At 42.5% G+C, this 13,332-nt stretch overlaps 1 protein-coding gene across 1 annotated transcript in view; it reads left to right on the forward strand.

Annotated features, from left to right (window-relative positions):
• Positions 1-8,402: 8,402 nt before the first annotated feature.
• Positions 8,403-13,332, forward strand: part of P4HA3 (prolyl 4-hydroxylase subunit alpha 3) — a gene marked incomplete at its 5' end in the record, with an annotated part of 34,240 nt that continues 29,310 nt past the window's right edge. The window contains one exon of the mRNA XM_082660073.1: positions 8,403-8,602. Coding sequence (XP_082516199.1) covers positions 8,403-8,602 — 200 coding nt within the window. The remainder of the gene's footprint in view (positions 8,603-13,332) is intronic.

The raw sequence follows: 13,332 nt of genomic DNA on the forward strand, positions 1-13,332 counted from the left end.
GATGAGTGGGATTATTTTGAACGTTCCTTTTGCTCTATTTATTCTCTTTAAATGAGTACCTACTATTGCCTGACACTCTGCTAAGCTCAGTCCAGCCTATATGAAACTTATGATCTGGTAGAGCAGATTGACATGAATTATAGAAATAAGGAATTATAATTGTAATAAATCCTACCAAGGGAAAATATAGGGGGTGTTTTGAATATTATGGGGATTTGAACCTAATCTGCAGACAAATAAAAGATCCTTGAGGAAATGACTCAAAGGGTGAGTAGGGCTGAGTCAGAAATTACTCATGAATCAGGAAAGAGCTTGGCAGGAGCAAGAAATGAAAAGGCCAAAGGCCAGTGTGGCTGGTGTGGAGTGAGCAGGGAAGAGGGGCATGACATGAAGCTGCTGCTGTTGATTATTTATGGAAAAGCCTTTCTCTCCTCTGCCTTGATATTTATTTGAAAATCGTGATCTTTTCCTTGACCCTTTTATTTCTACTTCAATTTTCTATTTTTGCACCAAAAAACCTAATAGTAACATTTCTTCAAAGCTAACATGCATTTTTTAGTTTTTAACATTCAGAAATAGAAATTGTCTAATAACACAGGTCAAAAAATAAACAAACAAGAAAACCTTGCTGAGTACCAAACAGGAACATAAGTTGAGCCTCACAAACTTAGCTTTCTTGGAAAATATCTATTCTATTGTCACACAATTATTTGTACTTGTAGCATAATTTAGTTAAAATTTAGTTTGGTTTTGGCTGAACTTGGAACTCTGTTGTTAGAGTGACTTCAAAAATTCCTCTCTGATGCAGAATTAAAACACAATATAGAAGTGTAGGAAATTCTGGTTGTGGGATGATGTCTTGCCCCCTGAATGCATCTATAAAACCTAGACAGAATCCATGGAACAGGCAATTGAGGACTCTGAAAAGTAAATGATAGCAGTTAGATTGAGGGGAAAGGCCAGAATTTGAAGCACCACTGAACTGGCAGTGAGTTTCCTCTTTTTGATCCTCAGCAGCCTTAAACCTGTAAGTGGGCTCCGGGTTGAGTACTGAGAAAACAGCAGGGGAAGCCCTCTAACTCTGGCTCAAGAAGAGGGAAAGAGGACTCTCACATTGAGGTTTGGGGGTGGGGGGGTAACATCCAACCTTTTTTGTCTTTTGTTCTCTGTCCTCCTGCACCCCTCCCTCCAGGCAATCCCGCAGTGGTGGCCACAATGGCAGTGGTGGCAGTGAGTGCCTATGGCCACCTAAAACTTCAATTTATCTTACGTATTACATCTACGTACACTGAAACCGTATCAAATAATGCTGTAATTTTTGCTTTCAACAATCCCAGTAGTAGGGAAAACCCCCACTGATTTTTTTTTCTACCTCTATCCTCCTGCCACTTGGCCCAAGATACATGCAATCATGAAAAGGACACAGCAGAGAGGAGTAACTGAACCCCCAGGTTTTTGGCCAAAGGACTGAAAAGTGGGTTCAGAAGACTGGAAAGTATCAGAGAAATCACAGAGAGGGAGGAGTTCAGGAGAGCAACCCCATAATTTTTGACCTCACCCCTGAACTGTGCAGGCATGGATCTGATGCTAAATAGCATACCATACACCTGAGTACTGAGGTATACAATAGACCACTGTCCAGATCTAGGACTGGCCATTGGGTGGCATACAACTGGGACAGATCTGAATAGCATTGCACAAGCTTTGAAAACTGAACTGACATTGGAACCACAACCACAGAGGCAGGTCAGTACTTCTGACTCAAACTGGATGAGCTGTATGCTAAAACGAAAAATATTACTATTATCCATAAGATTTAAACAAGATCTAGACATTTAAAACATAACATTCAAAAAGTCCAGTATTTAGTCCTACTCAGCATACAAAGAATCAGGAAAATCTCAATTAGTATGAGAAAAGGCAATCAACAAATGTCAAGGAGAAGATGGTGCAAATGTTGAAATTGTTGAAGATTGTTATAAAATGCTCCAAGAAGTAAGGGTGAATACTCTTGAAGTGAATGGAAAGGTAGAAAGTATCAAGAAAGAAGAGATATAAAGAGAAATCTAATGAAAGTATAATAACCAAACTAAAAAACTCACTGATGAACTCAATAGCAGAATAGACATGACAGAGGAAAGAGTCAGTGAACTTGAAGATAAATTCATTAAAATTATCTAATCTGAACAACAGAGAAAAAAAGATTTAAAAAAAAATGCCCACAGCCAACATCGTTCTCAGGGGTGAACAACTGAAACTATTTCCTCTAAGATCAGGAATGAGACAAGGTTGTCCACTCTCACCACTGTTATTCAACATAGTTTTTGAATTTATAGCCACAGCAATCAGAGAAGAAAAAGAAATAAAAGGAATCCAGATTGGAAAAGAAGAAGTAAAGTTGTCACTGTTTGCAGATGACATGATGCGATACATAGGGAATCCTAAAGATGCTACCAGAAAACTACTAGAGCTAATCAACAAATCTGGTAAAGTAACAGGATACAAAACTAATGCACAGAAATCTCTTGCATTCCTATACACTAATGATGAAAAATCTGAAAGAGAAATTAAGGAAACACTCCCGTTTACCATTGCAACAAAAAGAATAAAATACCTAGGAATAAACCTACCTAAGGAGACAAAAGACCTCTATGCAGAAAACTCTAAGACACTGATGAAAGAAATTAAAGATGATACAAACAGATGGAGAGATATACCATGTTCTTGGATTGGAAGAATCAACATTGTGAAAATGACTATACTACCCAAAGAAATCTACAGATTCAGTGCAATCCCTATCAAACTACCAATGGCATTTTCCACAGAACTAGAACAAAAAATTTCACAATTTGTATGGAGACACAAAAGACCCTGAATAGACAAAGCAATCTTGAGAAAGAAAAACAGAGCTGGAGGAATCAGGCTCCCAGACTATACTACAAAGCTACAGTCATCAAGACAGTATGGTACTGGCACAAAAACAGAAATATAGATCAATGGAACAGGATAGAAAGCCCAGAGATAAACCCACACACATATGGTCACCTCATCTTTGATAAAGGAGGCAAGAATATACAATGGAGAAAAGACAGCCTCTTCAATAAGTGTGCTGGGAAAACTGGACAACTACATGTAAAAGAATGAAATTAGAACACTCCCTAACACCATACACAAAAATAAACTCAAAATGGATTAAATGTAAGGCCAGACACTATAAAACTCTTAGAGGAAAACATAGGCAGAACTCTATGACATAAATCACAGCAAGATCCTTTTTGACCCACCTCCTAGAGAAATGGAAATAAAAACAAAAATAAACACATGGGACCTAATGAAACTTCAAAGCTTTTGCACAGCAAAGGAAACCATAAACAAGACCAAAAGACAACCCTCAGAATGGGAGAAAATATTTGCAAATGAAGCAACTGACAAATTAATCTCCAAAATTTACATGCAGCTCAATATCAAAAAATCAAACAACCCAATCCAAAAATGGGCAGAAGACCTAAATAGACATTTCTCCAAAGAAGATATACAGATTGCCAACAAACACATGAAAGGATGCCCAACATCACTAATCATTAGACAAATGCAAATCAAAACTACAATGAGGTATCACCTCACACCAGTCAGAATGGCCATCATCAAAAAATCTACAAACAATAAATGCTGGAGAGGGTGTAGAGAAAAGGGAACCCTCTTGCACTGTTGGTGGGAATGTAAATTGATACAGCCACTATGAAGAACAGTATGGAGGTTCCTTAAAAAACTAAAACTAGAACTACCATACGACCCAGCAATCCCACTGCTCGGCATATACCCTGAGAAAACCATAATTCAAAAAGAGTCATGTACCACAATGTTCATTGCAGCTCTATTTACAATAGCCAGGACGTGGAAGCAACCTAAGTGTCCATCGACAGATGAGTGGTTAAAGAAGATGTGGCACATATATACAATGGAATATTACTCAGCCATAAAAAGAAATGAAATTGAACTATCTGTAATGAGGTGGATGGACCTAGAGTCTATCATATAGAGTGAAGTTAAGTCAGAAAGAGAAAAACAAATACTGTATGCTAACACATATATATGGGATCTCAAAAAAAAAAAAATGGTTCTGAAGAACCTAGGGGCAGAACAGGAATAAAGACGTAGATGTAGAGAATGGACTTGAGGACACAGGGAAGGGGAAGGGGAAGCTGGGACAAAGTGAGGGAGTGGCATGGACATATATACACTACCAAATGTAAAATAGATAGCTAGTGGGAAGCAGCTGCATAGCACAGGGAGATCAGCTCCGTGCTTTGTGACCACCTAGAGGGGTGGGATAGGGAGGATGGGAGTGAGACACAAGAGGGAGGAGATATGGGGATATATATATATGTATAGCTGATTCACTTTGTTTATAAAGCAGAAACTAACACACCATTGTAAAGCAATTATACTCCAATAAAGATGTTTAAAAAATTCAAAAATAAAATAAAAATAACAACAAAAAAAGTGAACAGAGCCTTAATGATCTGTGAGCCAGTACCTAATTTATCTCATCAGAATTCCAGAAGAGTTTCAAAAAGAAATATTTGAAGAAATAATATATGAATATTTCCCAGATTTGAAAAGACATAAACCAAGAACCAAGAAGAAGTTCAGTGAAGCACAAATAGCAAGGTGAACCCAGCAACACATGAACAAGATTTAACCCAGAATCCAAGGTTGGTTTAACAAAGAAAAAATCAATCATTATGGGACTTCCCTGGCAGTGCAGTGGCTAAGACTCCGCACTCCCAATGCAGGGGGCCTGGGTTCGATCCCTGATCCAGGAACTAGATCCCACATGCATGCCACAACTAGGAGTTCACTTGCCACAACTAAGGAGCCTGCTTGCCGCAACTAAGGAGCCCGCCTGACGCAACTAAGACCCAATGCAACCAAATAAATAAGTAAATAAATATTAAAAATCAATCATTATAACACATAATATTAAGACAAAAAAGGATAAAAACCACATGATCATCTCAATAGACGCAGAAAATGTACTTGACAGATAAAAACACTTAAAAAATTAGGAACAGAAGAGATCTTCCTCAACCTAGTTAAAGCATTGACAAACGCACAGCTAACATCATACTTAATGGTGAAAGACTGAAAGCTTTCCACCCAGGATCTGGAACAAGACAATGATATCCTCTCTTGTCACTTCAATATTACACTGGAAGTTCTAGCAAAGTAAATTAGGGGAAAAAAAAAAAGAAAGAAAAAACATCCAGATTCAAATGGAGGAAGTAAACTCTCTCCATTTTCCAATGTTTTAATCTTCTATATATAACATTATAAGGAATAAACAAAAAACACGATTAGACATAATAAGCAATTTCAGTAAGGTTACAGGACACAAGATCAATATACAAAAATCAACTGAATTTCTATATACTAACAATGAACAATCTAAAAATGAAATTAAGAAAATTCCATTTATTATAGTATCAAAAGTGAAACCATTTATATGAATTGCCCATAACAGGTAAATCCATATAGATGGAAAATAGATTGGTGGTTGTCACATGGGAGGCGGATGGAGAGTGGCAGCTAATGGGCATAGGGTTTTTTTTTGGGGGGGGGTGCAAGAAAATATTAGTGGTGATGGTTGCACAACCTTGTGAACATAGTAAAAATGAATGAATTGTACACTTTAAAAATGTGGATTTTATAGTTTGTAAATTATATCTCATTTTTTAAAAGAAAAAATACTTAAGAAAAGTTTAGCAGAGTTATATATAATTACGTAGTTCTGTCTGCTGAAAGGACCTGAGAGCAGAGACACTACAGTTGCAATGAGCATACTTAGCACCCAGATCTTAGTTTCTGAATACAAGGAACCAGGGCTCATGGGGGAAATGCTTGATTCCAGGACAGGAGCAGGGAAAGTACATGGCGATTTGGAATACCTTGGAAGTAACAAATTATGGAAGTGCTCAAGGAATGAAGGGGACATATCAAAAGGACACAGGAGCCAGATTGAAGAGGCTACCATTGACCAACTCTAGGGCAACATGAGGTTCAAAATAAGCAAAGTAATGAATTATAATTCATTCAGTAAAATTCATGAGCCCATACTGATGTAAAATAAATGAATAAGTAAATAAATGGGGCATCTCAGGATCCTTAATCACACCTGCAAAATTCCCTTTGCTATGTGAGGCAACATAGTCACAGGCTGTGGGAATTAGGACATGGGCATCTTTGGGGGGCCATTATTCTTCATACTACAACCCTCAACTTTCTATGGGCAGAAAGCAGGCTAAGATGACTACTCAGTTGTAAATACAGACCCTTGGCCATTCCAACATGCCCACAATAAGGGGAAGTGTAATGGAGAGGAAGTCAGAGTGGAAAGAGAAAATTGTCATTAAAATAGCTTTATTTTGCAAATTTTACAAGTACGTATAACCATGTGAACATATTGTTAGGTTCTGCCACCCCTCAATCCTGAGGGTGTTGGAAAGGGTTTGTGCAAGTTAAGGGCCTTGAGGCTTAAGTTTCAAAGGCTTCATGGTAAATCTGCCTCTGGTAGCAATTAAGAATATGGCCCCTGGATCCACACCACCTGGGTTCAGGTTCCTGCTCTACACTTACCAGCTGTGTACGTTGATTGCATTGGTGTTACAGATCGGGTTCTCCAGAAGCAGATGCTGAGATGAACTTTGAAGTGCAAGATATTTGTTAGGGATCAACATCTGTGAAAGGGACAGGAAGCAGGAAAGGGCAGAGGAAGAGGTCAAAGAGGCTTGACAAAGCGTTGATTAATGTGGCAGGAGGGCTAGAGCTAGTATTGCCTCTCAGAGCTGTCTCATGTTGGGCCTAAATGGCTGGGCCTTTATTCCCTCACCTTGCTCAGTCACTGGATGGCTATTAACACCACCTTAAGAACTTCCACTGGGGGATTTCCCTGGTGGTCCAGTGGTAAAGAATCCACCTTCCAATGCAGGGGACATGGGTTTGATCCCTGGCAGCTAAGCCTGTGCGCCGCACTACTGAGCTCGTGTGCCTCAACTAGAGAGCCTGCGTGCTGCAAACTACAGAGCCCATGCGCTCTCGACCCCAGGCACCACAACTACAGAGTCCACATGCCCTGGAGCCTGCGTGTGCCACAACTAGAGAGAGAAAAACCCACACGCCACAACTAGAGAGAAGCCCGCGTGCCGCAACGAAAGATCTGCATGCCTCAACGAAGATCCCGTGTGCCGCAACTGAGACCCGATGCAGCCGTATAAATAATTTTTTTTCCAATTAAAAAAAAAACTTCCATTGGATTTTCATAACAGGCTAAATTTCTTCGTATGACATGCAAAAACACTTCACAATCGGACAGGCCCAACCACAAGGAACTTTTCATCATTTCTGCAACTCAAACTATTTTCCATCTCCGAACCTTGGCATACATAGTACCTTCTCCGGGAAAGCCCACCCCTCCCTTGCCCGACATCTTCCAGACAATTCCTTTTCATCCTTTTGGACCTGCACACATTGCCCCCTCTGTGAAGCCCTCTCCACGGTCTATGCATGGGGATGGGCTCCCTCCTCAGAGTTGCCCGTGCTCACTGCACAACCCTCGGTTACCCTGACAGCACTTTGTGGTTATTTGTTTACATCTCTGTCTCCCCTTGTGAGTCTAGGGTTGGATCTGCTATTTCTCTTTGTCCTCAGCACAGTGGAACAGGTGCTAAATATTTGTTAAATGAATGAATGAGTGAATAACATTGCCTGGGAAAGAGGGGGAAAGAATAAGTAGTAGGATACAATAATATTTTTGTTTGCTTCAGTGATCATGGGTATGTCATGTAGAGCAGTGACCCAGGACCCCAGAGTTTTGGGTTGTATAGGTCCTAGATTTGTCATGCGCTGACCCTAATGGCCTTCACCCTCTACCTCCGGTCAAAATTCTACTCATCCTTCAAGATGGTTCAGACGTCAAGTCCTGTGTGAAGTGTTTTCTTCCCCTCTGGTCTGTCACAGCTCTTTACCCGCACCGCTGTTACCATACCATGTCATTTACTCTCCCGATTTCTGCATCAGAATCCAGTGATGTTTCTGCATTTCCACCCCTTGATCCAGAGGGGTGAATATTTTTGGATGGCGTTGTACAGCCATAGACTGGTGAATTCATGCCTCACCACACCCGCTGCCTCAATTTCCCCAAGTGTGAAATAGACACAGTGGAAATGTTTTCCCAGGGCTGTGATTTAGTCCACATGCAGTCTAGGGAGCTAGGGGGCAAGAAGGTGGGAGGTGGAGAGCGAGGGGAGGGGTCAGAGCGAGGAGGAGCCGGGGGCGGGCCGGGGCGGAGCGTCGGGCGCAGGGCCGGGCTGGAAGGCCTGAGAGGACGCGCGCCAGCGCCGGCGATGGGTCCCGCTGCGCGGCTGGCAGCGCTGCTGGCGGTGCTGGCGCTCCAGGCAGGGGACCTGGCCGGGGTCGCGACGCGCGGGGACACGTTCTCGGCGCTGACCAGTGTGGCGCGCGCCCTGGCGCCCGAGCGCCGGCTGCTGGGACTGCTGCGGCGCTACCTGCGCGGGGAGGAGGCGCGGCTGCGGGATCTGACCAGGTGAGGGCACGAGGGCGGGGTCTGAGTAGGGGAGACCGAGTCAGAGGACGAGGCCAAGACACTGTGCCACGGCGGGGGGGTGGGGGGGGAGGGGTAACTCTTAGGTTCATCGTCACCCTGCCAGGACCTCACACGCGGTGTCTCACCGTGAGACTGCGATACCATGGTGGCCCAGTGTGACTCCCCAGATACACCGTCATCCTGTGTGGGACCTCAAGACACTGTGTCACACTGTGTAGGACCTTTGACTCTGTCCCTCACACACACACAGTGGCACCCCAATCCAACATCACACCGCCAAGTTGATACACTGTGGAGAAGTGTGGAGCAGCGACTCCGAGGAGGAGTAGGGCCGCCCAAGGTGTTGGGGTCAAGCTGTGTGGGCCCCCAGGCTGTGTGTCACAGAGACACAACGACATTGCAAGAGTGAAATGGAGAGAAGAGTGACACTGTAGCCACACGTGTGTTGACCGTGTGACCCAGGGAACAGATGTTTAGTATGGGGTGACATTCTGTGACCATGTATGAGATTTACGTGTCACTGAGACTGGGTAGGCATGACACTATGGATATCATAGTCTGCATGTGAAGGATGTCGAGTAATTGTCGAGGTCACTGTATGAATAATGCTTTGTGTTCATCAGTTTATTCAAGACATATGTTTGAGTGCTTACCATGAGCCAAGCCCTGTTCCAGGCACTAGGAAGAGAATGGTGAACAAGACCAAACCCTGCTCTCTAGGAGCTCGGAGTCTGTAACATCATGATTGTTAATCTGAGACGTCCGTCCTTCCCCTTGCTTTCTGCTCTCCCTTCTCTTTACACACGTAACGGCTCTAAATACTATAACTGAGATGTTATATGAATATGAAAGTATTTGACACCAGGAAAACACTGGGCAAAACCATAAGTGATGCTAGGGGATGCTGAGTGTAGCACACACCGGCAGATGCTCAGCCAATGTTGTTTTGCTCTACAGTCAACAAACGACTGTAAGACTTGGAACACTGAGGCACTGTCATCATGTATTGACTCTGCAGTGTCAAACAATGAAAGATGGATGATTGGATATGATACCATGTCTATGAATATGTGCTGTGCACCTTCTCCTGGGACACTGAGAAGCTCACAATATGAGAAGCAGAGGTGTAACCACATAGTTATCTGAATATATTAATACTGTATTTATGTCTTGTGACGCTCAGCTGAGCTGAGACCACAGAGGGCTATCTCACGATGTGCCACTGATAAAACTGTGAGTGAGTGTATGCGGTAGTAACACTGTTTCCAGGCCATATGGGAAGAAGGTGTGAGGGCCACTATGGCTGTGTGGGAGAACCCATGTAGAAGAGAATCAGTTTGTGCGAGGAAGTGTATGTGAGAGATCTTGTTTGTTACTTAATGGTGACTGAATGATGATGTAATTTGGTACATGGTCTTAAGTATGTAGTTTGCTTATAAGTGGTTGTATGCATGTTTAAATTTACTGTTAGTTTGAAATAGCATGATGATACACACACATGTAGAGTATACGTAAGTGTGTATTAATTATAACAGTAAATGATGATAATTTCAATAATTCTTGTCACTTTTTGGAGTAGCATAGTCGCCTAGTGTTCTGTGGGCCCATGCTTACAGAGCAAAATGATATAATTTTGTTCATTGGTGGAAGTAGAACAGACTCTTCTCTTTGATTCAAGATGCCATCCTGCTCCCTGCTACTCATGTGCTTGTTCTCATACCACTAATCTCTTTATTTGAGTGGCTTAGGTGGAGATGGGTGTCAGAATCCTGATGCCGGGCCTCTTGGGGAACAGGTTCAGAAGAGAGAGCTTGCAGTGTTGATCACTTCTTCTTTGAATTTCTAAATTTAGAAATTAAATATTTTTGGTGTTGAAACTACTACTCCCTACCCCAAGTTAATGAATAAAAATTATACTAGTTATATTGGGTTGGCCAAAACGTTCGTTCGGGTTTTTCTGTAACATCTTCCAAAAACTTGAACGAACTTTTTGGCCAGCCCAATAACATATACAGTTGTATACTAGTATAGTATTACGAATACTAGTTATATAATATTTAGCTAACCCGTACCTTTTTTTGTTGTTGCAGTTTAAAAGAACCACCAAGATTTAAAAAGTAGTATCAGCAGCAGTTATTTCTGTGCTAGGAATTAAGCATTCAGAATATCTCAGAAGAACCGAGACAAAGCCATTTCTGAATTCTAAAGGAGAAACATATTGAATTAAAATAGCCCACGTATTGTGGTTGGGTAACCTGTCCAGGCTATGTTTAATGCAGGGATTGGGTTGCAAATTTTATGTGCAGATTCTTGAAGGAAAGGATCTGATTTTCCATTCTCAGCATTTGTTAAAGCAAAATTCCGTTTAGGAAACCCTGAGGTTTGAATTCAGCATCCAGTAACTCGGTCTCTGAAAACCAGCTATTGGCTCAGAGGCTGAGCATAAGGCCAACGTTTAGATTCCAAACCAGCCTCAGATAGCAGTTGATAAGTCTTTTTTTCTTTGTGTGACAGAAAGATGACATACCTGAACACTGAATTGAATTATGTGCTGCAGTAGAGATCAAACCCCTGCCCTAAATAAATTGACACCATAATACAAAGTGGGATGTGAAGAGAACAAGGAGATGTTGCTTTTGATCTAATGGGTGACTTGGAACAGATCTTCACCTCTCTGTCTTGCTTTCTCTTTGTGCCTCAGTTTCCTCTGATGCCTGTTATACATTAGTTCTCAAGCACCAGATGAGGAATCTGTTTATTCAGTTGTGGAAAAGGTGATGGAAAGAAATAATAGAATGGTTGTGCCGAAAGGATTCATAGAGTTATTCTAGACTAGACCAGTTCTGCCATTTTATAGAGGAGGAAACTGAGGGATAGTTGGAGGCTGGGTCAGGATACCTCTCAGGTCTCCTTCCAGCTCCTCCGCATTCAACTGTCTTATAAAATCCCTGCCCACTCAGCCTCAGTTGTCCCTGGACACTTACCCTTCAGGCTGAACTCAAGCCCAAGTCTCTGCTTGTGAGTGTTTTTGTCTAGCAGTGGAATATCTTTCACTAAGTAGTTCCATATGGAGCTGAAGCAGGAAATAATGGGTAATAAAAAAAAAAAATCCCACACCCTGGAGGCTGGTTTAGTTTCAAAACCCTGGAGTGGCTGCTCTCAGATACCCCTGTCTTGGGGATCAGAGACGTCCTGGGACCAGACAGTCTTCCTATTTCCTCCCTGGGGCACCCAGGTGCAGATCCTTTTTCCTTAGTTTATGCTTGAATTGAACGTTTGGCTCGCTAGAAGCACCTCTACCCGAAGCAAGTATTCTGTTTCAGGCTCTGTTTATAGTTGAGGCCCCCTTGAGAAATCCTTAGTTCTGACTGTTTCACGGGATTGAAATCCGCCACCACCCTGCCACTCCCTCCATTCGTCACTTCCATCCCTTTCCACTCACTGAAGTCCTCCACTCTGGCCAAAGGACTCTTCTATTCTCACGTGCTCTTGCATACATTCATATAAATCCATATCCTTTTCACTTTGCTCACACTTCCTTTTCTTAAAAATATTTATTTATTTATTTTTGGCTGCGTTGGGTCTTCATTGCTGCACGCGGGCTTTCTCTAGTTGCAGCGAGCGGGGGCTACTCTTTGTCGCAGTGCGTGGGCTTCTCATTGTGGTGGCTTCTCTTGTTGCGGAGCATGGGTCTTAGGCATGCGGGCTTCAGTAGTTGCTGCATGTGGGCTCAGTAGTTGTGGCTCGCGGGCTCTAGAGCACAGGCTCAGTAGTTGTAGTGCATGGGCTTAGTTGCTCCGTGGCATGTGGGATCTTCCCGGACCTGGGCTTGAATCCGTGTCACCTGCATTGGCAGGTGGATTCTTTTCTTTTCTTTTCTTTTATTTATTTATTTTTGGCTGCATTGGGTCTTCGTTGCCGCACGCGGGCTTTCTCTAGTTGTGGCGAGCAGGGGCTACTCTTCTTTGAGGTGCGTGGGCTTCTCATTGCAGTGGCTTCTCTTGTTGCGGAGCACAGGCTCTAGGCACGTGGGCTTCAGTAGTTGTGGCACACGGGCTTCGTTGCTCCACGGCATGTGGGAACTTCCTGACCAGGGCTCGACCCGTGTCCCCTGCATTGGCAGGTGGATTCTTAACCACTGCACCACCAGGGAAGTCCCCACACTTTTTTCTTTTACTTCCATTGTTGTTATTGTATTGTTTTCAAAATTAATAATTTTAAAACAAAGGGAAAAAAGTCTTAGAGGGCAGGACTAGAACTCTTAAGTCTGCCTTACTATAACTAATAACTTTCAACAATATAAATCCTGTTAGAGCGTTAGCAATGGAATAACCATAGTATGCCAGGAAAGGAAACAGCATCTTTTGCTTGTATGAACACTCTTGTAGGACATCGAGGAGGAGAGAAATTAATGAGAAAGATGATCACTTCTGGCCCCAACATTTCTGGCCATTTTCTGCAAATGTTGGCAAACTAGAAAGGTTGGAAGCATGCTGGATAACCCACCTGTTCATTCCCCATTACAACCAGTTTCTATATGATCTGCTTCCTAAATATATCTCCTGAAACCATCCCATTCTCTGCTCCCACTGTCACTGTTATGGCCTTTCTGCCTCTGGTCACTTCCACTTCTAACCCCTCCTCCCCACCCTCTCACAGATTTATATATGTAATGTATCATAGTGCGTTCCACTCTCACTTAAAACCTT

This window comes from Grampus griseus, assembly GCF_964374135.1.
Source record: "Grampus griseus genome assembly, chromosome: 8".
NCBI lineage: Eukaryota > Metazoa > Chordata > Mammalia > Artiodactyla > Delphinidae > Grampus > Grampus griseus.